The 27,533-nt window shown below is 38.1% G+C and overlaps 1 protein-coding gene across 7 annotated transcripts in view; it reads right to left on the reverse strand.

The window, feature by feature from the left end:
- Positions 1–27,533, reverse strand: part of ptprsa (protein tyrosine phosphatase receptor type Sa) — a 216,680-nt gene that overhangs the window by 10,876 nt on the left and 178,271 nt on the right. For 5 of the 7 annotated variants that reach the window (XM_088426524.1, XM_088426528.1, XM_088426523.1 and 2 more), the window contains 11 exons: positions 26,528–26,643; positions 22,522–22,569; positions 19,663–19,760; positions 15,824–15,947; positions 13,363–13,538; positions 10,266–10,385; positions 8,732–8,886; positions 5,796–6,081; positions 1,757–1,935; positions 1,314–1,440; positions 1,094–1,219 (listed from right to left, as the gene is read on the reverse strand). In XM_088426524.1, coding sequence (XP_088282650.1) covers positions 1,094–1,219; positions 1,314–1,440; positions 1,757–1,935; positions 5,796–6,081; positions 8,732–8,886; positions 10,266–10,385; positions 13,363–13,538; positions 15,824–15,947; positions 19,663–19,760; positions 22,522–22,569; positions 26,528–26,643 — 1,555 coding nt within the window. The remainder of the gene's footprint in view (positions 1–1,093; positions 1,220–1,313; positions 1,441–1,756; positions 1,936–5,795; positions 6,082–8,731; positions 8,887–10,265; positions 10,386–13,362; positions 13,539–15,823; positions 15,948–19,662; positions 19,761–22,521; positions 22,570–26,527; positions 26,644–27,533) is intronic. The other 2 variants (XM_088426526.1, XM_088426525.1) reach the window with 1 other exon arrangement.

Raw genomic sequence — 27,533 nt, forward strand, 5'->3', positions numbered from 1 at the left:
AATTTCACACAGACTTAATCCTTTCAAAAAAATAAATAAATGAAAAAAAAAAAAGTGCTATCAGTTTCAAGCACCCAGGCAAGGTTTGCCTGTAATATTGATGATGTGACTGCGTATGGATGCTGCTCGCTGCTCTTCTCACGTATTTTAAAACCTATGAGGAAACGAGAATGCTGAGCCATCATATTTTTACAGTGGTCTTAAAATGGACTTTTATTACATAGATATTACTGTGATTAACAATGTGAATTAGTGTTTTATCACCAGCTATAGAAGTGTCCTCTTTGTAGATGGAAAGTGACGTGAGAAAATTCTTTATTCCACCTCCCGCAACTTGTTGCGATGGGTTCATTATTAACAAATGCAAAATTGTTTCCTATATGCAGACATGTATTCCCTTTAATACGCGGTATGCATGTTTATGTCAGAAAAGTAATGAACCTATATTTTTTAAATTTTCTGAACTGCTTATCCTTCTATTTAGTTTGTAATCGTTAAAATGAACATGTTATTTTTCCACACATTGTGGTGGAACATGACCGAAGGAAAACAATATTTTGCCGCAGTTTATAATAGTGTTTTTTTTTCCTTCAAAATTGTCTTTGTGACTCCATGCTTGAATTTGGTTTTCTTTACCTTTTCATCTTTAGATGTGAATATTCTTTTCTGTAGCATCAGCATTACTTCTAGATACAGTAGAGGTCATTGTCAAAAATAATTGAATGGTTGAATACAGCTGGCAAAACGGCTGACACAGCATTCATACACAATTTCAATGCATCTGCGCTTGATTATGAGCATATTGCAATATGACGTTTGTGTGGGGAGTGTATGATATGATATTTTACCAACAGGAACAAAATACAGTAACTAGCTGCCTATGTGCACATAGCTGGCGAATAGAAGCAGTTTTGTGTTGACGCTGCAGTGCTGCTCGAGTTTCAAATTATCTCAGATAATTGGGCTCAGAATAAACCTTGCCTTATATAGGCTCAACAATAAGCCCCCTTCGCCTTATGTTTATCGCTAAAGGTTCCTGTAAATGATAAAAGCTTGTGAGACTGATCTTAATGTGTGGTTCTGACCATCTTACCCTGGCGTCTGTGACCTTGAACTCTCGTAGGATGTACTGAGGCATGTTGTACTCAGCCATGGGGTCCACCACAAAATACTGATACCTAGCAGAGCGCTCTGCTGGCCAATACTGGTGACACTTTTCCTGTATTGAAAAATGAAGATGTGTCATAGGAGCTTCAGCGATTTGAATCCTGATTAGAACAATGATATGACTGTTTGTAGTGTCAGTGTCATACCCTTCCCATCTCTCTCAGTTTGGTCAACATGACTACAATGGTGGAGTTGTTCTCCCAGAGCATTCTCCAGAAGTCCTCTGTCGTTTCTGCCAGAGGGCCCTGTGTGGCAATGTAGGCTTTCTGTTGCCTTCGCATACACACACACAGACACATCATGAGATATTATTAATAACTGTCAAATAACATACAGTGAAATTATTTGTTGTCATATTACAGTGTCACCATGGTGGCTATAGACATTTTAAACCACATTATCGCATCTTGAATCTAATATGCTTTGCAGCCACTTCTAAGTGTGTGTTGTGTGTTGGTCTCAATCATGTGTTTATAGTGTTCTGCCGGTTGCCGTGTACTGTATTTGTTCCAGTCAGTGACCATACAAAAACCGATCCTGCCAGTAATGCAAAGTCTTCTCTCTTCAAAAAAAAAAAAAATCATCCTACCTGTATCCGTCAATAAAGCTGGAATTAATGTAGTCGGATCCTTCCAGGCCTCTGATTGGCTGCAGGCAAACACGTGTGGTCTCATAGGGCATAATGTTGACCAGGCGGTTCTTGAACTTGTTGCAGGGTAGGTTGGCACTGATGAAGCGTGACGTGTGGGCTTTGGAATTGGCCAAACGCTGGTAAGACAAAAATGGAGGAATACATTGATAAATGAAAAAGAGACAGGAATGGCTGAAAAAGAGGTTTCAAAAAAGTCGTCAGAAGAGGAGAAGAGAATGGTATTTGAAGAAGGGGGAGGAAGATAAAGTGAATGATCTGAGACAGGACAGAACTGTCAAGGACCACAATACTTTAAAAACGACAAAAGAGGAAAGAAAAATAGAGGACAGCGAGCTGAAGATGGAGGACAGATAAAGCTAACATAGATGAGACATTTGTATGCCACCCGTGCACCTAACCACCAGCCTGACCGTTAAAACACAGTGATGCTACAATTTCAAAGTGTCACTACTTATTAAGTATGCATGCCGCGGGAAGTAATTCAATATGTTTATCCTGTTTTGTAAATCATGGAGTCCAGCGGGGTCGATATCAGTTGTAGGGATCTACGCCAAACACAAACACACATAAACGAGCTTGGAGATAAAGAATGAAAGAAACAACAACACAAAAAAAATGGGTCACTCTCTCCTTCGATACAGTTGCAATGTATGCAAAAAAATATGCTATGCAGGGGGATATTCAAACTCAGGATAAAAATGATTCAGCAATTATCCATTGAATGAATACATGGACTGTTTGTATCAGAAAGGTGACATTGTGTGGCTTAGTAACGGCAATACAGGCTGATGTTAAAACTGAAATTCAATAAATGTTGTTACCTGTGAATCTCCAATACTTAGTTAGTAGGTGGTGTAATCAGCTGCTGACTGGACGCTCAGCTAATTCAAATCTCAATGACAAGAAATAAATATTTGTTGGTGAGACCGTTTAATAAAATTCCATACTATTATAAGTGAGTACTATTTATTTACTCAAGAAGTTGTCAGTGGTATTATATTATTCAATATATGCCCATAAGCATAAGGTGCCATGTATAGATTATGCTCTAAATTATACATTGATACTACTTGAATTCTGCTAATTTTTTCTCTCAAAACGCACCACACTAATGCTTTTAAATTTGAAATATTTAAAAAGGAATTTGTCATTCCTGACCTGTTGACACGCCTTCTTTGAAAAAAAACCCCCACAAAAAATAGAGCTGTCAAAATTGAAGCATTAACTTTGGAGATTAACTAAATATTTTTGAAGACATGTTTTTTTTTTTTTTTACCTGAAATAGTTCGCAGGTGTCTTTAGAAATGTCTGTGATATGCCTTTGTCAAAATCCCCAAAGTTGATATCAACAGGTATCAACATAAACACATTTCAAAACATCTGATGTGACTGACCTAGTTCGTACAATGTTCTTCTGACATGTCAATGCAAACAGGGTAGACGTTTAGGATTTATTTCCCAAATCCCCTTCAAGATCAACACCTATTTACTTGGATTTCATTCAGGCCGTCCTTCTGCCATCCCTTCATCCCTTCTGCTTCAGCCTTGCCTTTGATCAGCATTGCACAAGGGGACCTGGATGAGCTTGAGGTGGCCTGGCAGCACTACACAGACCCTCAGCCCTATCACCAAACACTACAGTGGCTACGTGAATCAGATCCAATGCTGGCCAAACTCTCCATGCAACAGAGCGGCGAAGCATCCAGGGTATCCCTTAACCAACATGCCAGTTCTTTTCCATTTATAGTACACTTGGGTCAAGCATGGCATGTTACCCAACAAGGATTAGTGTTGTGGTGATCACGTCAGAAACAGGTTTAGTCAATTATTTTGGAAGAATTGTTGAAACAGAAATACATTATTGTGAAATCATCTTAATTGTATGCCTACTAAAAAAAAAAAAAAGCCGTAAATCATGCGGATATATCCGCGTTAAGTGAAGCCACATTTCCCCTTCATAATGATCCACTACCAACCTAAATCTTGTTAAGAGCAAAAACTCCATATTTGATTTTCATTTGTAGTTCCTTCCTAACATTAGGCTAAATGCAATTGTCTCTTTCTTCATCATCTGTAATGTACCACCCCAGCCTCCTTAAAATCCACCTCTCTTCATACAGGCTGTAGAGTGAACATTATTATTCCCTGTTCAACTCCTGACACCAGCTCAGCATTATCATCTGTTACTCACACGGTGATTCCATCACAAATGTGCCTCACTAAGTGGAAATACACCAGTGCGGTTATTGTTTCTTGGCAGGGTGCCATGCTGATGAATGGCCAATAGGAAGATGACTAACTTGAGCATCACACTCAAATTACATGTAACATGAATGGTTGTAATAAAAAGTCAGCAGTTAAAAATTCACCAGTTGATGATCGAAATGTAAAGGGACGTTTTACTACCAAATCACTGCTTTAGTTGGGACAAAATAAGTGCCAAATCTCCACTTTCTTGATTGTTGCCAGGTAAATCAGGCAGTGGGAAACAGTAGCTCATGAAATGAATTAAATAATTAGTCTTTAATAAATAACAGATAATGAATGAATCAGTAAATACATACATTCTGCCTGAGTATGAAATGTCCCGATGCAATTGATTGCCCCTTATGTCTCATCAACACTCCCTCTAGTGGCTAGCTACAACGCTGGAGTTTTGTACAGTATCCTACAATGATGGCGTAGTTCATTATTTTATTTTCCTTCTTTTATTTGGATTACCCACATTTCTGATGGAGTCGTAAGAGTATCGCATAATGAAAGTCAGAAATGCAACAAGATAGGGTACTATGTGGGCTCATGTGAAGACCCGATACATTGTCGAAAGTCCCGGTATGCCAGAGGCCAAAATTGGAATTTGCTGGTACGATGTAGCACTGCGTAGTGGCCCACTTTAAGCACTGTACCAAACAAATGGTTGCTGTATTGATTAAATAAAAACATTATCATAGAATTCTGAGAAGGCTCAAAGTCGACCTTAGGGATTATCTAAGCAATCGAGGAAAAGACATCATGAAAAAAGCACTTTTAAAAGAACAAAACACTTCAAAGAAAGCAATGTTCTTTTCGGAAAGCCATTTAAGCCTTGTAATAACTGGCGTCTAGACAACATCAGAAAAAGGATGTCAGAAAACATTCAGTAGTGATACTTTTCAAATGCTTGCGCAAGTCACGACCAAGAGCAACTCACATTTAAAAAGACAAACTTGCAAATCTAATGTGAAAAGAGACACTCGTTCTCCTTATTGTTTCATTCACTGCCATCTAAGCAAATCGCACTGCTACCACTTCCTCCATTTGCTTAAAATAGATCAAAAAGTTCTCCAAGCTATTACATTTTCTAACAGCTGGCAACGAGGAGGTTATTGCTGGAGCCCGGCCAGTTTGTTTGCATGTAGATGCATAATAACAATGGCTTTGGTATTGTTCTACATTTGCTTGGGTCTATCTGGAATCATATTGTGCCACAACTATAGCAAAACAGTGGCAAAAATCCCCTTTAAAAAGAAGAGTATTACAATTAAAGTGTCTTTATGTTAATGACTAAATGAGCTAAACTTCCAGTATTACACATTTTATCGGCCACTTGTCTCGAGCCAAATTCAGTTTGTCTGATATATGCAGGTTTACTGCCATCACTTCCCACAATAACGCTGTGCTGATAGTGAAACACTAATGTGTACAGAAAGTTTATAGGATCATAATATAAAAAGGTATAAGAGCAACACAAATTGAAGGGCGCCGTTAAAGTGCCATAAAATTATGAATGATCGGTATGCTTTCTGTGGGGAAACTGTAATAATCCCATTTCAAGTGATTGTAAAATAGAGCACTGTAAATACATTATTTAGCCAAATGTCCTTACCCGTGTCTACACAGATACATTTTGTTTAATGAATACAATTAAAAAAATATACACACAAGTTACAATTGCTTTCAAGCATAAATTTCATCTTTGCCTCAGGTCACATGGTACCTTGAACTCGAGCTCCATGCCAGTGACGTGTTCGCCGCTCTCCACCTGGGCCAGCTTCTGGATGTAGGAGTAGAGGCTGCGGGCCGCCACCTCAGTGTTGCCACAGGCCACCGCCTCTAGCAAAGCATCATGAATGAAGCTGTACTGGTCCTCTGTCTGGACCATGTAGTTCCGCTGTGAGCGCATCAATGTCACGTGGCCATAAATGTCAACAGTCTTCTCGTGCTTGATTCGCTCCAGCATGGCGTCGATAACAATGAAGCAACCCGTACGTCCAACACCGGCGCTATAGGAGGAGAAAATAAAAATGCATCTTTTATTTTTGGTCTCATATTAGCAGGGCACTATAGCATGCTTTTGTGGCAATACAACAACTTTTATTTACCACAGCACAACACAGAGTGACAATGTAAACATAATTTACAATAGGTAGGGAGAAGAGATCAGATCCTCTACAAAACCAGTTCATTTTTTATTTGAAAAAAATGCCATTCAAAGTAAAAATAGTTTTACATATCTTGATATTTTTTAAGTCAGCTTTATGATGTGGAATTACTACAGTTAAACATGTTTTACATTTCTCAAAGTAGGCAGCTACTGCACAAATAACAGCTTTGCACATCTTTGTATTTTCAGTCAGCTTTATGATGACTTTGTTAGGATGACCACATTTTCAAAATTAAGAACTGGGTCATGGCAAGCTCTTTCTAATAAGTTCTTTCCAGGCACTACTTACTGTATAACAAATTTTAGCGCGAATCAATCTGGTGACCAGTGGTTGCTAATGCTAATTCTAAATTCTCTCTTGGATGGCAGTTCAATAATAGGAAGCAAGTCAATGCACTCATCATGATCCAAACTTTTTTGCTTGGTTTGACAGTGTGCCAATGGAGTAAAAAAATTTAACCTCTCTCCTGATTTTTGGTTTGTCAAAATAAAATGGGGAGGATTATGTAAAGGTTATGATGTTTCAATTAAGACTGGCAAGCAGGGTTAAATAACACGGAAAGGTATTCCATTTGACTATATTTTGCTCAATGACAATGGAACAGAGAAGTTGAAGCAGTCACTTTTGGGTTGATCAATCAGCAAAGGAGAAGACAATCTTGTCCGTGTGATGTGGTTTTATAAATCCAGATGTAGATCACGTTCTTTTTTCTGTTTGGTGCTTTCTAAACTGTGGTATTGACCACGGCACAGATTTTTCAAGTCCGGCACAAAGTTGGCGCACGGCAGAGTCACGACGCAGCGCAGCTCGGCGGATATGCAGGATATGGAAACGCTCTAATTCATTAACATGACTGCGTTGTGGAGCAGGGGAGCGGACGTGCACCGCAACATATGGAATCCCTGGGTAAGAGTTCGTCCTACACACCAGTGAGTCCTATACATGGGGACTCACAGTATTTGGCTGGATGAGGTTTATTTTGAAGTTCTCATTATGCTTGGAGACGTGTTTTACTGTCATGCAGGGCCTCAACAGGCAGCGCAGAGTATAACAGGGAGCACATTCTCCTATGTACTCCTTTTCAAAAACAACAGCCAAAAAAAACTAGATCCAGGGCACTGTTCTCTCATTGCAACCTCGCTCTAACATGCCATCATTTAGCTATCTCGCAAACCAAGGCTTCAAGTCAGCTAGCTGCCCTATTTACAGTAAATGAAGTATAAGAAAGAGCACACAGGATGATACAGTACAGCCTACAGTGGAAATAATAAACAATATTAAATGATTATTCTCAGTTACTATATATTTTCTTCATCCTGGCTCTGTTTTTGACATGGCTGTTGTACTGGATTTGCGCATACTGCAACTAGTATTGTGTGCTGTGAGTCTATACTGATAGTGACAAATACCGTAAAAATGCATTAAAACAATAATGTAGACCGTACATCGAGAGTGTAACGCAAGCTGTCATTTCGGTTTTCTACTGTAACATTTTGGACTGATTGGGGTCTTCTTATCTTGACAAAAAAAGGACGGCTTTGAATAAGCCTTTTTGAGAACTATAATTTGTTAAAGGCTACAGGGCAAAAAAAGAGACGAAACATGAAAAATGAGATCGGATTAGGGTGAGTCTTTCTGACGGCGTAGGGAAACAAGAGAGACATGGAGAGAATGGGAGCAGAATAAAAGTGCTGCTTTGAAGGAGAGGATGATGTGATCACTGGAGAGAGAAAAGATCTGCAACTGCTAAGAAAGAGTGAGAATACTTTTCTTTGTGTATTATTTAATGCAGAATACTCTATACAAGGAGAGGAGGTAGGCCATTTTGTTCACTGGTAAATGTTTAATATACAGTACCTAATAAGGGCAACGTTCCACTATATGTTTCTTAAACCGAGTGTTTACTGCCGAAATGAATTCAATCTAATAAAAAGTATGTACGTCCATGTTTAAAACAAACAAAATGATTTTCATACATGTAAGCAGTAGTTAAATGTGTGTCATATTTAACACATTTGTACTTGATTTATTTATTGATTTGTATGTTATTATTATTTTTACGCAAGTTTTGACTTTAGGTTGTGTGTGAAATAAAATCAGATCCATTTCTTGCACAACTTCCTTGCATTGCTTCTTAAAAATTAAATGGTATAAATTTATGTGTGCAATATAATGACAGCTGCTGTAAATAGATAGGACATAAAGCGAAACATTTTAAAACAATTAGCAAATATGGGCCATTTGGCCCCTTATTTTTGACCAATGTTCGATTCAATCAACCAGTTGTTTGGGCCTTACTTGTACCACATTTTGAGAACCACTGATTTGACGGATAGCAAACTGAGTCCTGTTAATCTACACTCTAAATTGAATGTCTATTTTTTGATTAAAAAGAATAGTGTGAATATAAATGCAATTTATGATTCAAGATTGCTTAGGAACAAACAACCTAGTACACTGAATTACTGTAAGCACCACTGCTGCTGACCTGCAGTGAGCGATGATGGGTCCAGCATCAGGCGGGTTGCAGGTCTTGACCCTACGGAGGAAGGCCAAGAACGGTGTCGGGTATTCTGGGACACCGTGGTCAGGCCATGCTGTGAACTGGAACTGGCGGACCTCGCGTTTTTCACTGGATCCATTCTAAATAGAACAAATACAGTTGTGTTCAATTGGGCTGGGCAATTTTTTTTTTCAACTATTCACACAATTGTGTGCTACGCTTTTACAAAATCTGACTTTACACCTATTAGTGTAAAGGTTCCAAAGTGTGTAAAGTTAAACTATCGCTCATAGTTGCACCCTTAATTTATAGTTTTGATTTAAAATGCCAACATCAATTGCTTTAGCTTCATTCCAGGACAGTGTGTGTAAAATGAAAAAAAAAATGTAACATTCATTTTTTGCTTACAGTTATTATAATAAGGGATAATATGTGTTTTTCAAAATAACTAAGTAAAAAAGAGCCATTTTAACAACACATGAAAATAAGGATCTTGAGAAAGATTCTTAGCAAAGTGTGAAGAAATCACTTGATCGTTCTGTTCTCACCTTCACTCCTCTAATGGAGATACTGTTTGCATTTCAATGCAGCCTTTCTGCTTTTCTGACAGTTTTTTCCCCCCTTGCTGAATAAATGAATACATGAGTGTGGTAATTAAAAGCAAACTGGCCCAGTTCTTTATTTTTATAGTTTTTTTTTTTTGGACACTCCCTAATTTTGTTGCTGATGCTGCCAACAAAAAAACGTGACAAGCCATCGGTCGCTATTTGTCTCTAGCCATGTTTGCATCTCTGCTGGAAACACATACATATGGATCTTGACCACGGTTACCGTTTTGAAAATGAGCTGTCTGTGTTGGAAGCGACCTAGACACACAATTCCTGCAAAATCTTTTTTTTTTTTTTTTTTGTCACCGAGCGATTGGATGAAATGGGCTCAGATTCTATGGAATATGCTTTTGCACAGATCCAATTAAAGCAAGGTCACTCTGTGTGATAATGAGTGTGTGACAGTGCAAGTAGAGCTTGCGATGTCTACTTTAATTACACTTAAATTTGATCTGCCTTTGTGATTTTTTTGTCTTTTCAAGTGCATTTTAGTAGAAAATGTGAAAGGATTAAAATATGAATGAGCATTCATGGTACTATTTCAAGTATTTTTTTCAGTGTGTGTGTTTTACTGTGAGCTAGTACACTCAAAAAAGGCATTCCGTATTTTATTCTCATATTTTCTAACTGCCAAAAAAAAAGGAAAACATCTTTTTTTAGCAAAATACCATTTTATGATTCCAGCTTAATTTGTTAAGCATACTTGTAAAAATACTCACATTTATATATATATATATATATATATATATATATATATATATATATATATATATATATATATATATATATATATATATATATTTTTTTTTTTTTTTTTTTTTTTCACCGGTTTAAACACAAATGGGAATTTTGTCCTGGTTTGTTATATTACTGTTTTGGCGAAGAGAAGATGTATTCAAAAGAAGATATACCTTATGCAAGGAGAAGGTGCGCACACAAAAAGTGGCTAATTCTATGGTGTCCAGTAGGGTCACTTGGGTCATACCATAGGTTTCTGTGCCGCGGCTGGGCCAATATTGGTCACATTTTATCTGTGAAAAATAATAGAGAGACCAAAAAATATCGTAAAAAATGTGTAAGAAAAAAATTAAACTGCGATGTAAAAAATAATATGTATAAAAGCTAAAAAGGAGGAATGGTAACAACACGCTGAACGTCACAGAAATACATGCACGCTGTTGGACGCACACACCTCATCTCACACACCTGAGAGCACCATGTGGATTAAAACAGCAGTGAGAGCCGATAGAAGCTCCAGGGGAACTTCTCTTTATTACACATCAGAGAAATGTACAGGAAGAAAGAAACAACCATACTGTCTTGTTTTATTTTCAACAATCCCCATCCGTACCCTTTACAATACAATACCTAATGAAAAAAGTAAAAGAAAAAAAAGTAAGGCGCATCTGCATGCTCCACTATATTTTCCATCCAACATCTGCTGTAACATTTGGTTTCCAGTGCTTTTGCAGTAAGCTTGCAAAAACACATCACCTGCCTCCTATGTCAGTGCATCTCATTCAGTTTCCTTCAATGTGGTGTGACACGCTGGAAGACATCCTCTCTCTCATTTCCTGCTCAAACCGACACCGAGCTTCCAGCGGCCACATGTACTGATCATGTCTGACAGTGGAGGACAGCGCCTGTCAGGATTGTGCGCAGGTAAACAACTGAAGAGAGGTGAGATGAAGTGGAGACACCCGGGGTAAGTAAGTCTGATGTTGACACTGGTTTGGCTTGACAGGATGAAGTCATATTTGTATTTTGGACACACAAGTCCACTTGTTGGGAAGAAATTACCTTGCAAGTTTTCACACCGATTTTTTCCATTTTCATGTTGCTTGTTTTGTGGCAGCCATATAAGATTTCAGTTTGTGTCACAAGAGAAGCCTCGAGTAACAATTGTGAAGGGGATATTGTGAAACCAGCTATTGCCTCTAATTATTTCTGTATTTGTATTAATCTTTTTCTTATCATTAGCTGTAAAAGATGAACAAAAACATTTCAAAAAAGCAGTGAGCATTAGTGGTTCAGGATTTTATTTTGAGGGGAACAAAAAGACTAGCAATTCTCCTGCTTTCATGGCGAACTAAAGAAATATTTGTTGAGATCTTGATTTTGGCCAATTCAAATTTAAGAAGGTGTGTTTTCAATGAAGCATTGCACCGCTAATTCATAGTTTTGTTTGTAAATACCTATTCAAAAATCTTGAGAAAGAGAAAAGCCAAAGAATTTATTTTTGCACAAGACATTTCTGTTTTGGCTCATAATTACCACTACTTGCTTATGACCAATGCTCACCACCGGCACATCGAACCAGTTTGATCATTTTGGTGCTGTGTGTGCAGGGAACGAAAGCCAATGACATACGGCTATAGTCCACGACACACGTACCCAAATTAGGTGGCATCATCTCAATGTCCTCATTTCAGTGGCTTTTCTGGAGTATAATTTGTTGATTTCTGGCAAATTTACAAATGCCTTTAAAGATGTCAGGCCTACAGAATAGATGCAAAAGGCGATAGAAGAGATCGCTTTTACCCTCTGTCAACTCAGAAATCGCCATCTTGAATGGTCCCAAACATGTGATCAACACAACTCCAAGCGCTTACAAGGCGCCGTCGGCGTTAAGCCAATGGCGCCTCATGTGCGGGGAACAGCGCCATCTGCTCTCGGGAAGCATTTGCGCCCAGAGCTGATGGCATAACGCCGATTATGGCTCGTGTGTACCGGACTTAAACAACACACAAAGCAACCAAATAGAATGTAGTGTGGTATTGACTAGAAGTGACACAAGTTAAGTACTGTATGTATTGTATGACAACGTTGTTAAATCTTAATAATTAAGTTAATACAATTGCAAAACCATTTCGACCATGTGGTACCTTAAAACCTGTGGAGATGTCCATCATTCACTGTGCACTGTCTTGTCTTTTGTTCCAGAGTGTAGTGGGGCAAAAATCACGTTGTTAACCTATTCAACATGTGTTGTCACTGTTTTGTACTTTGTACTTTTTTGTTAATGAAGTATACAAACTGGATTACAATATTGTAATTTCTGTCCTTGGGATTCTGCTGTTACAGTACTGATATCAAGCACATTTTGTTATTTGGCCATGTTTGAAGCTCTCACAATATTTCTGTATTCAACAGCTGCTATTTCCATTGCTGTACCTATCTTAATATCTGTGGTTTTGGCAGAGGAATTTGTCCAATATCATGTCTAATACCTATAAAAAAAGGTGGCGAAATGGACAAAACACATTCATATTCCATAAATCTCACAGTATAATTGCAAAGGGAAGACCAAATCTATGTTTTGTTTGAAATATCATTTTTTTTCCCCATAGTGGAAGTGTGTCATGCCACCTCTCTACCAAATTTACATCAACCATAACTTCTTTCTTCAACAGACTGATGTGGGAGGTAATGGTCACAGGTGCGACAAAAAAAGAAAAAACAAGTTTACCTTTTAATTTTAGCTTACTGCTCTGAGCAAAAAAAATAAAAAACAGCATCTCTTGAGTGTTAAAAGTTGCTGAGCTTTTTTTTTTCTTGGCAATAGGAGACGGATATTTTGTTGTTTCTACAGAAACTTCTCTCACTTTTGTAGCTGTGAAGAAATAATAAAAAAAAACAACACCGCCAAGTCCCCTGTGGATGTTGCCCAAACTATCAGATGCGAGCAGGTAGACCATTTGTGAGATAACCGTTTCTGCACTGCTTTCAGCACCCCATTTAAATTTCACAAACGCAATTTCTATTCTTCCCTGAAAGTGAGCCATCTCAAGAAAATAACGTCTGATTACCTGCCAATGAAGTTTGAGTCCGCATCTGGGAAATCATAGCAAATCTCTGCCATTTTTCACATTTTCTACCTCGGCTTCATGAATCGCTGATTTGATTTTGATGTATATTGTGGAACAGCATTTTAAAAAGGCTACTGCAGTCACTAGAGGCAAGCTGCAGAGCGAAAAACAAATCTTGCATGCGCTTGAGCAAACTTACCCGCGACTTCTCCTCCAGTCTGGTCATCATGACCACGGTGGCTGCTCTCTGCTCCCACACCATCCTCCAGAAGTCCCCAAAGGTTTCTGGTAAGGGACCTTGGGTGGCAATGTAGGCATTCTGCTTCCTATAGCCATCAATGTAGTTGGCATTGATGTAGTCGCTACCTGTGATCCCTGCACAAAGATCACAGCAATATACTTCTGATGAAGCAATGTGCTATATCTCTTCACACTTTTCTTTGCCCCACATTATATCATTATTTCTCCCTGAAGAATGCAGAAACAATCAGTAAACGTGTAAAAAATCTTCAAAAGAAAAGCATATTTACGTGTAAAAAATGCTTGTTTCGTCAGCTCCTATAAACTGGAAAATAAAAATTTGGGGAGAATATAGTTTCAAAACTACACAAAAACGTATGATGCATTCTTCATTTGATATTGTCATGGCAACTAAACTCAATATTTTATTGTAAATTGTTTATAATTGTTGTTATAAAATGTTAATAAAAAGGACAATTACATCTTTAGTATATCTTTTACAGCAACACTGTTAGACAGTGCAAGAAACCTTAATATGAGTTTTTTTATTTTTATTTTTTAGCTGAAACTTAAAATAGTGACTATAATACTTGTGTCTTGAAAACGCTAAGATGCCACGCAGATGTGAAGATTAATTTGCATACGCCAATATTGCATTTCACTATATTTGATACCAGAAGTTCCCTTATTAGATGTTCTATAATGTATGGTTATTTCTTTAGGTGTAAACATATACAAAAAGCTACAAACAAAAATAACAAACAACGGCATCAGATAAGTAACTTTAATCGGATGGTTTCATCGGAAACAGTAACACGTTAGCTTTTAGTTCCCCACAAAAATGGGTGGTTCAGGGTCTCTATGGCAACAACAGACTATTTTTACTTTTGGTTTGTAATTACAATGCCACTAGTTTTCCCTTTCCAAGTTTGAGGAGACATATGTTAGATATAAAAAGGTCAAATGATCTCTTATTCTGCCTTCTTACAGCAGGACCCCCTTGTGCTGTTTTCCCCCAGATTGGTGCCATCTGTTCAGCCTCTGTTGTTCGGTCTGGACTACATATCAATGGATGTGGTACATCAGACTCCATCTAATTTAGCACAGCTTCAACAGTATATGTGAGGCTAAAAGTAGGAGGCGGACCCGCCAAGCCTCCAAGACAAACTGATACCCCGAAGATCGGAATAGTTGCAATGAGCACATCTCTCGACTATGTAAGGACATAGAGCAACACCTTCATGCCAATGATGACATGAACACTTGTGATTTTGAACTCTTGTTTTCACTGACATCGTGTAGCTATAAGTATCTGCAGCTGAAAGCTTCAAAGTTAAGCTATGTACATCACTGCATCACGGTTGCACCTGGTACTGAAGGCACAAAGTTTCAAGTGTGCTGGAGGTCTGTCGTTTGATCACGCACTGTGCTTATCTGTCACCAAGCTCTGATCAGCACATGTTAAAATCAAAGTTGAAGCCACAGTGGGGCTCATGGTTCCTTCAATATATGGTGAAAGACAAATTTTTCAGGTGAAATTGAAGGCGGGGCGTAGCTTTTTTTGCGTTTGAAAGTCACGTCCCTGCGAGAGACGTTGCAGCAATCCGGCGACAAGCAATGAAACGCTTGGCTGGGCTAATTTAAGAGTTTAAGAAAAGAAACGTAGGGAGGACAAAAACCAGGCTGGAGTGGATGAAAAATATACCGTGAAGAGTCAGATGCCCACAAGAGGAAGAAAAAAAACTCATAAAATGAAAGAGTTGAAATTAGAAGCAAAGAATGTAAGCAATGCAACATCCATTAAAATGGATACTGCACTATCTGAGAATGGTGAGTTGGTTTTAGTCATGGCTAAATGAACGGAGAAAAGGCGGTGTGCATGAATTGTTATTCTGCTGCAACTAATGGCAAAATCACTGCGGTGTAAAATAGAAATTTCAGACTTGATTAATTTATGTATTTATGGATGAGGCGTTTGTTTTTCTTTTTTCTCCCTCTGTGAGCTTTTTTTTGTATGTCACAGCTGCAAATTGTAAGGTGTTGAAAATCTACTTGGAACATTTAGTTCACACAAAAGAAGAGAATGGAGTAGGAGCGATTTTGTCATAGAAAGAAGTCTGCATTTGCTTTAGTGTTGCAACCCCACATCAATGTCAACAGTGAAGGGTGACTACCTCTGACAATGTCTCAAGCAATTTAGGAGGCAAAGGAAGAATTTTCTAGCTCCAGCGCTGTGTCTAAGGACAGTTTAGAGGGAAGTGGAGGATGATCTGACAAACAGGCTGGTGAAAACAAATTCCTAACCAAGATGGCTTGACCAAAACAACAACCAGTGAACCAAAAAGTCCTTAACAATTCAGTTTCAAAATGTCCGAAATGTCTGTTTGAGTGTGCAAAATGTAAGAACGGGTGAGCCTTACCCTCTATGGGAGCAAGGATGACACGGGAGTGGTCGTAGGCGATGACATTGGCATAACGATTTTTTGGCTTGTTCACCTCCAGGTTGGAATGTTCCCAAGTGAACTGCTGGCCTGGATCAATAGACTGACAGGAGACAAAACAACACAGAAACAAGAACTCAGTTGAGCTGCGCAAGATGCTGGTCCAATTCTCATGTTAACATTGAAAGAAGAAGGAAAATGGAGAGAAATTTCCTAGATTGGGATTTCATTACAGCCGCATGAGGAGAGTCATATAAAATATTCAAATGTCGTGATATTTTTCTTTACATGACTACCGGGTCAATTTGAAGTCTAAAAGTTTAACTATGACTTTTATTAAATTAGGGAAATGTACCCTCCCATATTGTAATTGCGTGTAGAAAAATCAACAAAGTAACCCATGCCTAAATAGAATGCAGTAGATTGTTGATATTGTGCAATTCAATTTGGTTGAGGAAAGCTATCACTGGTTGCATGTGGTCTTTTGAGAACAATCATCACATGTGACAGCTTCAGGAAGGAAGGAAGAGGCCTGCAGTTTGTCCCTCCACACTTGCCTGAAGCAGCACGTCACACAGGGTCTGTTATGGCTGTTGGTCTTTCACATAATTTAGACAAAATACTATTTGTGCAAAGATTATTATGAGCAGCCAAGTCAGAATAGATAACTCTAACGCTCCATATTAAATTGTTACCCGTATTTACGAGGAGCTATAACAAATTGTTAAAATTTAGGTAATTTAGGGGTTTCGAGATCGTTTCATGAAATGTTAAAACTTAGAAATTGGCATGTCTTCAAGCAACTGAGCCATGATGGTTTAAACTACTTTGTTGCAAGCATCAGAGGGAATATTTTAGATTGCCGAATTTTGTTGTACTAAAATTTGGCATTGACGCTCCAGGAATCTAAAAATGGCCATCTATTTTGGTACACTTGATTTATAAAAAGAAAAAAAAACTATAAGATGAAGATTTGGACTAAAATTGTCATTTTTAGATTGAAAGTATCATATCCCTAATGATTTACCTACCTAATCGATCTATTTATCAAAATTAAGCATATTTTAGATTTCCCACTTTGTGAGCAGTCAGTGAATGCAGCGCAAGTGGAACATGAATGTGATAGAAGCAGTTTTTTATCCTTTCTTGATGCAGCTCGAGTTCATTTTGCCATAAATACCCGACGTTGTGCAGCATTTGTGTTCCATCAAAATTATGATTGTGTGTATATGCCAAAATACCACAATAAATAAATAGGTCAAATGAAATGCACACAGGGTCCGTACCTTGCCACTCTTAAGTGAAACAGCTGAACACATCATAACTTTTACATGACCCTCTCCATTTTTGTAATATTCATGTGTGTGAACAAGGATGGACTCGGACGGTGGTTCAGTCTGCTCGCTTCTTTTATTGAAAATAACGCCTTAACTACCTCAGCAAATACGAGCTGCTGTTAGCTGCAACAGACACTTGCTGCTATCAGCCAACTGACATCCACTCTCTAGCTCTTCCCGTTGTAGTAATTATTATAATAGGGCAGATATAAAAATACACATCTGTGCGTCAAAACCCGTCTTATGTGGGTGACAAATTCATCTTCCATCTTCCTGGTGTTGAATAAGAAAAAAACATGTTTTTTTTTTTTATAAAGTTACTGTTTGGAGGATGCACCCATATTTTTGTCTTTCCTTGGGGAAAAAAAGTGTGTCATAGTCAAGGAACTATGGTATATTCTTACATTTTTTAAAGTGAGTAAAGGTTTTATTGAAGTAAATGACTCTATATCCTATTGAGTTTTTTTCAAAATTAGCCACGTTTACAGATCAGCAGATGAATTTCAGCATGACCATCGACAACCAAGTTGGCAGAATTTAGCAGCATACAGAGAGTGATGGCAAACCAAAAATAAAATGTCACATCAAGGTCAACTGAGTCCATCTTTTCTTTCTTCACAGTGCCACTTTACTATGGTATGGTCTCAGCAAATCTGCAATGACCAAGCCTCTGCAGCATCTCCCTCTCTTGATGTGTCCCTTCATTTCTCTTCTCCCTCCACATCCTGCCTGGCTAAAACCCAATCAGTCAACGGCCTGTAGAGCGGCGCTTGGCAAGCCGGGGCTTATGGACGAGTGGCCATTCATCACGAAAATAACAAAATTAAAATTACACTTCTCTATTTAATTTGGTCATTTATTTTTCCTGAAGGCTGATGAGGTTGTTTGAAAGGGCATGGAGATGGCGAGAGAGTAAAAGGTAGATTGAGAGAAGAGAATTGGGTGGTTAAATTCACTCTTTAAGCCAAATAATTACACTTGCCATCACATCTCTTACCTCCACGAAAGAAACACGCTTGTCCTTTTGGTGCATAGCCCAGCTTGTGGGTTGATAAATAATAAATACCAGAGAAATGCTGCAACGCTATGAGAAGTCATTATCTGCCAAAACATCCAACATCTTTCGGCAGGCATGATGATGGTAATCCATGCTGGTGTACTCTCTTTTCACCTCAGCCTTGCGTGCAGCGAGGCGACAGGCACCGTGATTTAGAGATGGCGAAAGGGAGATATTGCTTGTATGCAAACGAGAGCTGATTCAGCGCTCCTGATTTCTAATCAACTCCGGTGTCATTTATAACCCGAGCGGTCGCGGAGCTCAAGACGGCTCGGCTCGCAACCCTCCAAGCCGACAAATAAGCATTCACAACAACACACATCGGCTGAATGAAACACAAAACGTGTGCGCGATAGAAAATCTATACCATACTAAATACGTTTTTGATGTCCCTTGTCTTGAACGTGATTTCACAAATGAGCTGTACACATGGATGAAGCGACCAATAAACACCATCATGTGACCCACGTCATCAAACAGAAGCCAGATGGACTTAAAGTAATGTGAAGTATATTTAAACCAACAAGGATGTACTTGCAATATGCAACATAACCGTACATACGCTTACAAATCTTGAAGCAGATAACTATAGCAAATAATCCAGACATAATTCATCATCAGTTCCAGGGTATCTATCTTTAACGAGTATATGTTTAGTAAAAAGTTTAGTTAAAAAAGGCATTAAAAGCAAGTATTATCACAGAGGTGTTTCTTTGTTTACAATGACAATATCCCCTCCCATCATAGAGGGACACTGGATAAACACACACACACACGCACACATATATATATATATATATATATATATATATATATATATATATATATATATATATATATATATATATATATATATATATATATAGAGAGAGAGAGAGAGAGAGAGAGAGAGAGAGAGAGAGAGAGAGAGTGTTGTAGTACATGTGTGTGTGTGCATATCCTATTTGCCTCCACTAGCTAGGCATTTATTGTGTTTGTATAAAGGAATTAAGCGTCAAAATCCATCTGTGTTTTACATATCTCAAGGTTCGACAATTTTGCCACTTGCGTTCAATGAAAGTTACATCAGATTGGCGAAGATAATGATCAATCACGTGAGCCCTGACTATTGTTTTTAATTAGGTCATGTGATGTTCGCAAGCGAAGTGGGGCTGCCTAGAACACATTATTGTAAAGATTTGGGGGGTTGACTTCCCTTTTAAAAAGTATGACTCCTTGCCCAATAAAAGGTTTTACAATTGATCAACAGTGCCATGTCGATGGTACCCGAGGCAAATATTAATCTTAAAGGTTAAAACAATCTTAAAGGTACAACTTCAGTGACAGGGGGAAAAAAAAAAACACCACCACAATTTTTCTAGTGAGCAGAATGGACTCTTGTGTTCTGCACAATCATAAGTATGAGAAACTTTCCGCAAACCCACCTCGTATTCTTGGGAGAGCTTCAGGTTGTCGTTTGCTTTGAGAAGCTCTGTATGCTCAGCCAGTTCCGAGATGGGAATGGGAGGGTGATTCATCATACCTGCTTGCCGAAGAGAAAGAGGAGCAGAAAAAAAAAAAAAAGTTTTGACACAGGTCAACATTTGAAGGTATACATTTTACACTATGCAGTATTTTTACATTGTTGAACGTTGGGTTTTAGTGATGGGGAAGCTTGTGCACAACATGGTGTGGGGAAAAAAAACAAAACATGTTTTTACTTGGGTAGGTTATTGAAAATATGAGCTAGTGCAAGGCAAACTTTACATCGCGAAAGGGGGATGACTGGAAAATGGATGTTGCACACAGTAGTGATTACAATAAAATTTTGAACGTTTGAACAACAACATGTTTAAATGAATAAAAATAATTCCAGTCAATCAATGCAAATCACAGAAGATATTTTCAAATCACTAACATGGGCTCAAGAATGACCAAAAAACTTCGGGGAGAGAATCCTGACATCCTTTATCACATTTCAAACAGAAGGATATTTAGTTTTTCCAAACTCTCTCCAATGCACATATATTGTATAACTCTTGCATGAATAGTATCAACACTGACAGTACTTATTAGTGAGCACAGTCCACAGCAGGACATTAAATTACTGTCCTGCTGTGGACTATCCACCGAGTCATTCAGGGACAGAAAATGAAGCACAACGTAATAGAATATGGACCAGACATTTCGCTTCTGTCCCCAAATGTGGCGTGGCAGGATTGACCACTTTTTAGTTAGAGTCCGTTTTCACAGCACCAAGCTCTAATGCCAAATGGATGTTTAAAAATTCACAAAGTAAACAAGCCTCTTTCTTCCTCATCCTTCATTTCATCTCATTGACAATTCCTCGTCAGAAATCAAACGGGTCAACAATACTGTTTGCTTTCGCTGGACTTTTGAGATGGAGCCCAACTCTCTGCATGTTCTGTCTTCATTAGCGACTAATTATTTTACACGTAACTATGCAGCAGCAAACATCTACGCGAAGATTTGCCAAGATTACAACGAGAGCATGAGACAAGTGGAGATGACATGGAATGCCAAGACTCTCTCCAGAAAATGAGTGGACAAACTGAAATTACTTGACAAGGATTGGGTAAGAAACATGCTCTTTTTTTAGTGGCTCACACACTGAATTAGTGTTATTATTCTGTAACACAAAAGCTGATGTGCTAACAGCAAAACCCAAAGCATCTTCAAGCATTTAGTGTATTCATCTCATTATTCATTAAATTTACTCAGTAAGTGAACGGCAAAATATGCATGCAGGCTGTAGACACACCGCTTGGATGTGAGTTATTTATCATTCCTGCCACGGGTAAACAGCTAAAACTTAAATTGCAAATTAAATTTGCTTGTCAATTTAGTTGCTTGAAATTCAGAGGGAAAGGTGTAAGATGCTATGCTGGAAAGCAAGGAATGTGTATGCAAATGAGGGGCCCACATTTCTCCTGCAGAGAACAGGAAATGGATCTTTCCAGTAGAGATCAAAGAATGTTTGTGTTTTTTGTGTGTGTGTGTGTGTGTATGTGTGTGTGTGTGCGTGCATGTGTGCAAATGCCTGTACGGTTGTCCACATGCATTTGTGAATGTGTACAGCTTTGCAGACACACTCCATCAATTGCTTTTACTTTGGGCAGCCCACATTACTGTCTGCATGCATAAGTGCTCGCAACAGTTCACTAGATACATCATACACCCAAAATGAACCACATAGCAGCGGGAAAAGACAGATGGCCGTACGTTCTTTATTCCTTCTTTGTTACGAGTTTATCATCATATATCTTTGTACTTTGTCAGCAGAACTTATCACGCTCGCTGTGATGGACCTCACAACTCAAATCGCTTCTTGAGCTCGCATTGCATCCTTCAAAATGCATTTGTTCTCGAGAGGAGTCTATTTCTTCAGTCATTTTCCTTTGAGCACAACAAGCTGTATTGAAATGTTGATCTAAAAAAAAAATGCTTTGTTGTAACCTTAACTCAAAGTTACCCAAGGACAAACGTTTTCTTCCTGTCCCTCTTCCTTTCCCTCCCTCCTTTGCTCTTATCCTTCTATTCAACATCATTGTTTCCTCTACATGCCCACAGACCGTTCCCAGTAAAACTAAACACGATCAATAAGCAGACAACATATTTTAACATCTAAATACCGTATGCATTTTCAGTCCCCAAATGTGCTGCTTGGACGAATCTGAGATATGTAATGATTCTTTTTGATAGTCTCCTTCCAAAAGCCTTTTTACAATGCCAATTTCCATTTAAAAAGGAAGACGCCTGCATGTAGGTGAGCAGAGGAAAAAAAAAGATGGGGAAAGCTGGGGTTAGTGGAAATCCAGAAGCCTTTTTTCCCCCCTTTTCTCTCAGATGATCCTTCAGTGAGTCGAGAGGCCAATCAAATGTCAAGCAACTGTTTTGCACTAGTATAATTAATTCCGTTGCTAATCTTTGTGCACAGAAAGGTCACTAAGTTGCCTATGGAAATGGTGCGTTGATGCTAAGAAAGGAAATAAGTGAGGAAGATGGGGAGTGGGATAACAGAGGATTCATTTGAAAAACGTATCTCTTCATCAGTAGACATGACCTCAGTGGTTATTTATGCACGTGGGATTAATGCATAGCATTAATGCAAGCCAAGTGAATACTGTGACTGCGACCAAGAGCACCCATAGAAACCAACATAAAAAAAATAGTGCAGATATTATGCTGCATCATGTGAAAAAAAGCAATTCATTTATAAATGGACACAAGCAGTGCTCAAAAACAAAAGCTGGTATGCAAATACTAAAAGTATAAAGACTAACTTTCATATTCAATTTCAGCTGCACTCTGAGGACTGTTTAGAGTGGAATCTGAAAGAACAGCAAACATGGGAAATGTTTCACAGTCGGTAATGTAATAGAAAGTGGTTATGAAAAACTGACAAATGATTGGTGACAGTGAACTTTCTTTTTTTTTAATTTAACTATGAAGTACAAGAATGGCCTGAAAAAAAGTATTTGATGCCAGATAATAATACGCATGATATATATTCATGTTAAGTATGAACTGTGCAGATCTTTGCTTAAATTTGATCAAAAGGACAACCTGCAAAAAAAAAAAGTATATCGCTAATATTTAGTATTTTGGTTTATAGCTTACAAGTTGTATAGTTTCATCCAGATCTAGAACTATTTCTAGTTCTGGATGAAACTATAAAGTAATCCAAGGGAACAGAACACAATGAGTTCCTACAATTAATACCACTGATTATAACATGACTTAAAGTCATTAACAAATATAATTTAACATTTTTTTTCATTTAAATATTCAATTGTAAAGTCTACCAATGTGATTAATCAATGATCTGAATGAAACTTCTGACATTACAATTAATGACCTATTATAAAAAATACGGTTGTTGGCTGATGACTTCATAATATCAAAGTGTGGATTTCCATTATCACTGAATGGGATCTATGGAAGTACACACAGTTACACACACATCAAAAAACAAAATTCTCACCAAACCTGAAGCCAGAACGTTGCACACTAACCAAGGTTAAAAAAAAAAAAAAAAGTGATGAAAACGAAGACTCTTTGGCTCAGGTTAGGAAAAAAAAACAACACGATCATAAGCCCAAGATGAAAGATTACAGTGTGCTGAAAAATTGATTTGTTATCGCTTTCATGAGTGCCAACTCATCCAAATCAAAATGTTAGAAAGAGAGAAAATTGGTTTATTGGTTATAATAAAACCTGAGGGTTTTTTTTCTTGTGAAATCAGCATCAAAAGTGTAGAGTAGTATTGATTTTTTTGGTGTGGTTGAGAGTTCTGAGCCAAAAAATGATGGGGAGTCAGTGCCTAAGGATTTTGATGAAAGTTTAAAGTCTTATCTGCTCCTTATGAAAAAAAAAAAAAACTTTCCAGCCATTCTTGGTAGAGTCAAACTGGTTTTAAAGGAAAGGAGACAGCTGGCATCTGACAAACAGAATGTAAAGCCAGTCCATCCTAGATTTATTTGAGGTTAGATTTGTTCAGAATAATCTTCAGTCTTCAGAAGAAAACTTATGAATTTTCACTTATTGCACTTGAGATTTAATGTTTTAGAGAACATTTTAAAACACTCTTAATACATTGTGGAGGTATCGACTCGGAATCAGTATCTGATGACTTGGGTGCAAAAACGTGATCCAGACACCCTTAAAAAAAGCGATTTTGGAAAAAAAAACAACATTAAAAATCAAGCTAAATATGAAAAAAGCTAAAACACAATAAAATCTAACTTCTAAAAAAAAAATTAAAAATAAAAATCAAATTGAAAATTACTTTAAAAAAAATTCTAAAGCTATTACAACCCTCCTTCATATATGGTGAAAGGGTGGAGATAAAGGAAAACAACGAGTCAGGCCACTTGATTGAACACAGAATGTAGATTTTGAGTTGTGCTGCATCATTACTTTGGCTCCATTTGTCAATTAAACCCCAGGAACCATGGAAGATCATGGAATAAATAAACAAATAAATAAATAAAAGAGCCAGTCAGTGCCTTCAGGAGTATTGCAATGTCACTGTGAGGCTAACACATGACCAAAAAAAGAACACACACACACACACACACACACACACGCACAACCTTTCTTTCAAATGTATTAACGAAGCATTGCTTATGGGAAAAACAATCAAATATCATTTTAGCACTGCAGCTGCACCACGGGTCACTGCGTCCCAATTGCCAATACAGCGTATTCTCAACTGAATGGAATAGGGCCGAGGATAAGAGCACCGGGAGCATGTTCATTTCAACAACGGTTGCTTTTAGCTGATGGTGATGTTCACAAATGCTCACCGGCCCACTTAATTGCTCTAAAACGTCCATTTAAATTTAATTCCCGAGGTGCAGAGATAACAACGTTGCCCAATTCTGCACAATTACAATGTGTTTGTGGAGTGGAGCGAGATGTTTAGAGAGCACCGTCTGCATGTATTAGTCAATTTTATCTCGACATGTTTAATGAAGAGAATGCGGGATGTCAGATGGCCTAAGCAAGTGACCATTACGCAGCCACTGGGAGCGTGCTATGAATACTGATCAAGATAAAAAGGAAGACAATATTTTGGACCGCATGTTTTGGGGGTTAACGTTCCTTTCTTCGGTGTCCCTTTCATCCAAAAACTCAGTCCGTCACCCAGAAAATACACAAGGCCGTATGCGGTGCATGTATGCGACCGCAAGGACACTGGGGAGAGCAGCTGCAGTTTGAAATGTGAATCTTTTGATGGAGAGGATTGACCATGATGTAAAAAAAAAAGGAGTACGAAAAGCAGAAGCAGAGAGGGGGGTTGTGGGGAGTGTCTATTCCACTCCTGTAAACATCCCTCCACTTGGCTGGCTGAGAGATAAAACTGTGTTTCAAATTCAAGTATGAGACCCTCAAAATGTCTTCTGCCAAATGAGCTGCCAGAAGAGAGAGAACGCAGACGTCTAGTGGAAGCTACTAAGCATCAGCAAAGTCACAGGAAAATGAATGATACAACAAAAACTCTCAAAATATATCCCGCAAGCCTTTGCTAGTGGTAACTCCAAAAATCTGCAAGATTTGTTTATTTATTTAGAGTGCTCAACATAAATGAGTACAGCATTTTAGAGAAGTAAGCATTTCTCAGATGGAAATTCTTTAGAAAAATTAGATAGTCTCACCCGTAATTGACTCTTCATCAACTACATTTTTTTTTAATTTAGACGAGCAGACTTCTGTGCTTCTGTTCTCATTTTTGCATTGTTGCAACATTAAATGAATTAAAGGAAAACAAGTGCTTTGTAAGCACACCCTGACACCCTCAATAAATGCCATTTTTTAACAGAAAATACTGGTGATAAAACAAGAGCTGGAATAGTAATATTTCATAATGTGGTGATTGATTTATCTGCCAATTTTGTTTAGAAATCATTGAATCAGATTAGAAAAAAAAACTCACATTGACAGGCAAAAATGACAATGACAATTTACTATTATTATTGTTATTTTTATTATTGTTGTTGTTATTACTGTGTTTGATTCACGGCTTGGTCCATAACATGTCAGAAAATAAGCTGAACTACTAAGGATTATTTTCCAAAGTAAAAAAATCCATATTTTGACTCTAAATCAGTTTGCCTTCAGAGCTAATGTTCTCAGTTTTTTTTCCAATAAAGGGCACTCTAAGAAATACTTTTCCAAGTACACACAAACCAAAAAGTTTTTGAATTAAGAAAAAAAAACAAAAAAACAAAGTGTTATGCCATCCGTGACTGACTTAATCTGATTTAATCAACTTTGGAACCACGTGTACATTAGTAGTCTGGTTTGAGAAACCAGGAGACAGATTGTCTAAAATCCTATGTTTAATTTCTGGCTTGCCAGCTGAAAAATTGCATCATTAATTACTATGCACATCCGTCTTAAACTTAAGAATTAAAGGATTAAATTCTAAGAAATTGGACAATTTCAGGTCTCCAAACAATCACAAGTAACTTACTGATTATCAACTAATTGTTGATTTAATAAATTGTTGATGAATTGATTAATCATTGTACATGTAGATGAAACAAACCAGTTGATGAGCACTCATTTATGTTGACGATTGAACTACATTTTAAAAATACTCTTTGGCCAGCAGATATCCTAAACTAAAAAATAACAAAGTGCTTTTTAAAGCATAATGATATTGTTTACTGACATTTTGGTAGATGAAAAATGTAAACAATACATGGAGAAGCCTGGCGAATCAACATTATTTTCATTTGTACATATAACAATAAGGACCAGTTGTGAGTTGTGTTTCTGTACCTGGCGTTTGGAAGTTGATACGTCTCATTTCCACAGGATCGGTAGGATGGTGAGGTGTGATGTCGGCATTGTTCAGCAGACATTTTGTGCGTGGTTCTGACTCCTTTCTCTTGCGGCTGGATGGTAAGAAAAAAAGGGGGGAGGGGGAGTAATGTCCAACAAAGAATTTAAAGCTCTGCATTGCAAAACCCATCTCTAAGCCCACTAATGAGCTTAGCAAAAAACTACGATGCTTGAAAAGTTGAGTGAAAGCAAATCAAGGACTGAGAGGCAAATAATGTGCGCATATGCATGTGTAAAATCTTCTCCAGCCACATTAATTAGAGGTATCTTCTCTGCTGAGACAGCCTATATTTCCCTTCCACTGTCAAACGTGATAGAATTCAGCCGAGCCTTACCTGTCAGGTTTGCTGTTTCCAGAGAAAGCAATAGGAGTCAAATAAATACATAAAGATGGTGAAAACACAAGGGAAAAAGGGAGGGGAGAGCCAACAACAGAGATACATCAATAGCGAGCAGTTTGAGATTCACAAGGGTCGCTGCTAGGCCCGCAAATTTTGCAAGATAAAGCTCATTAGCATTTGGGGGAGATTTGCATGTGTGCGAGTGCATATGTGATGCATGCTGGTGAATGGGTGTGTGTGATCAGAGTGTGGCTACAGACGGAGGAGGGTAAAGTCAGGGCCAAGGGCAAAGACGGGAAGCACTATTCACCAGGGAGCGATTGGAAGAGCGGGGAGACAGGAGAGTGAGGTGGAGAGAAAGAGACGAGAGAAGAGACAGAGATTCAAGGAGAGATGTTACTCTCCCTAACCACCAAGGCGCAGGTAAGGCAAGGTCAGATAGGAATCATCTGACACTAGTAGTATGGAGTAGGATTGTTCATAGCAGCCCTATTAAGTTAATGCAAGATTCTTGCACTTTTCAAGATGCTCAGTCGGAGCTCCCAAATATGAAAACCTTAACTGTCAAAATATCTAGTGAGAGATTGAACCTATGTGGACAA

Source organism: Hippichthys cyanospilos, chromosome 10, assembly GCF_059441005.1.
Source record: "Hippichthys cyanospilos isolate Australia breed blue-spotted pipefish chromosome 10, RoL_Hcya_1.0, whole genome shotgun sequence".
NCBI classification, from domain to species: Eukaryota; Metazoa; Chordata; class Actinopteri; order Syngnathiformes; family Syngnathidae; genus Hippichthys; species Hippichthys cyanospilos.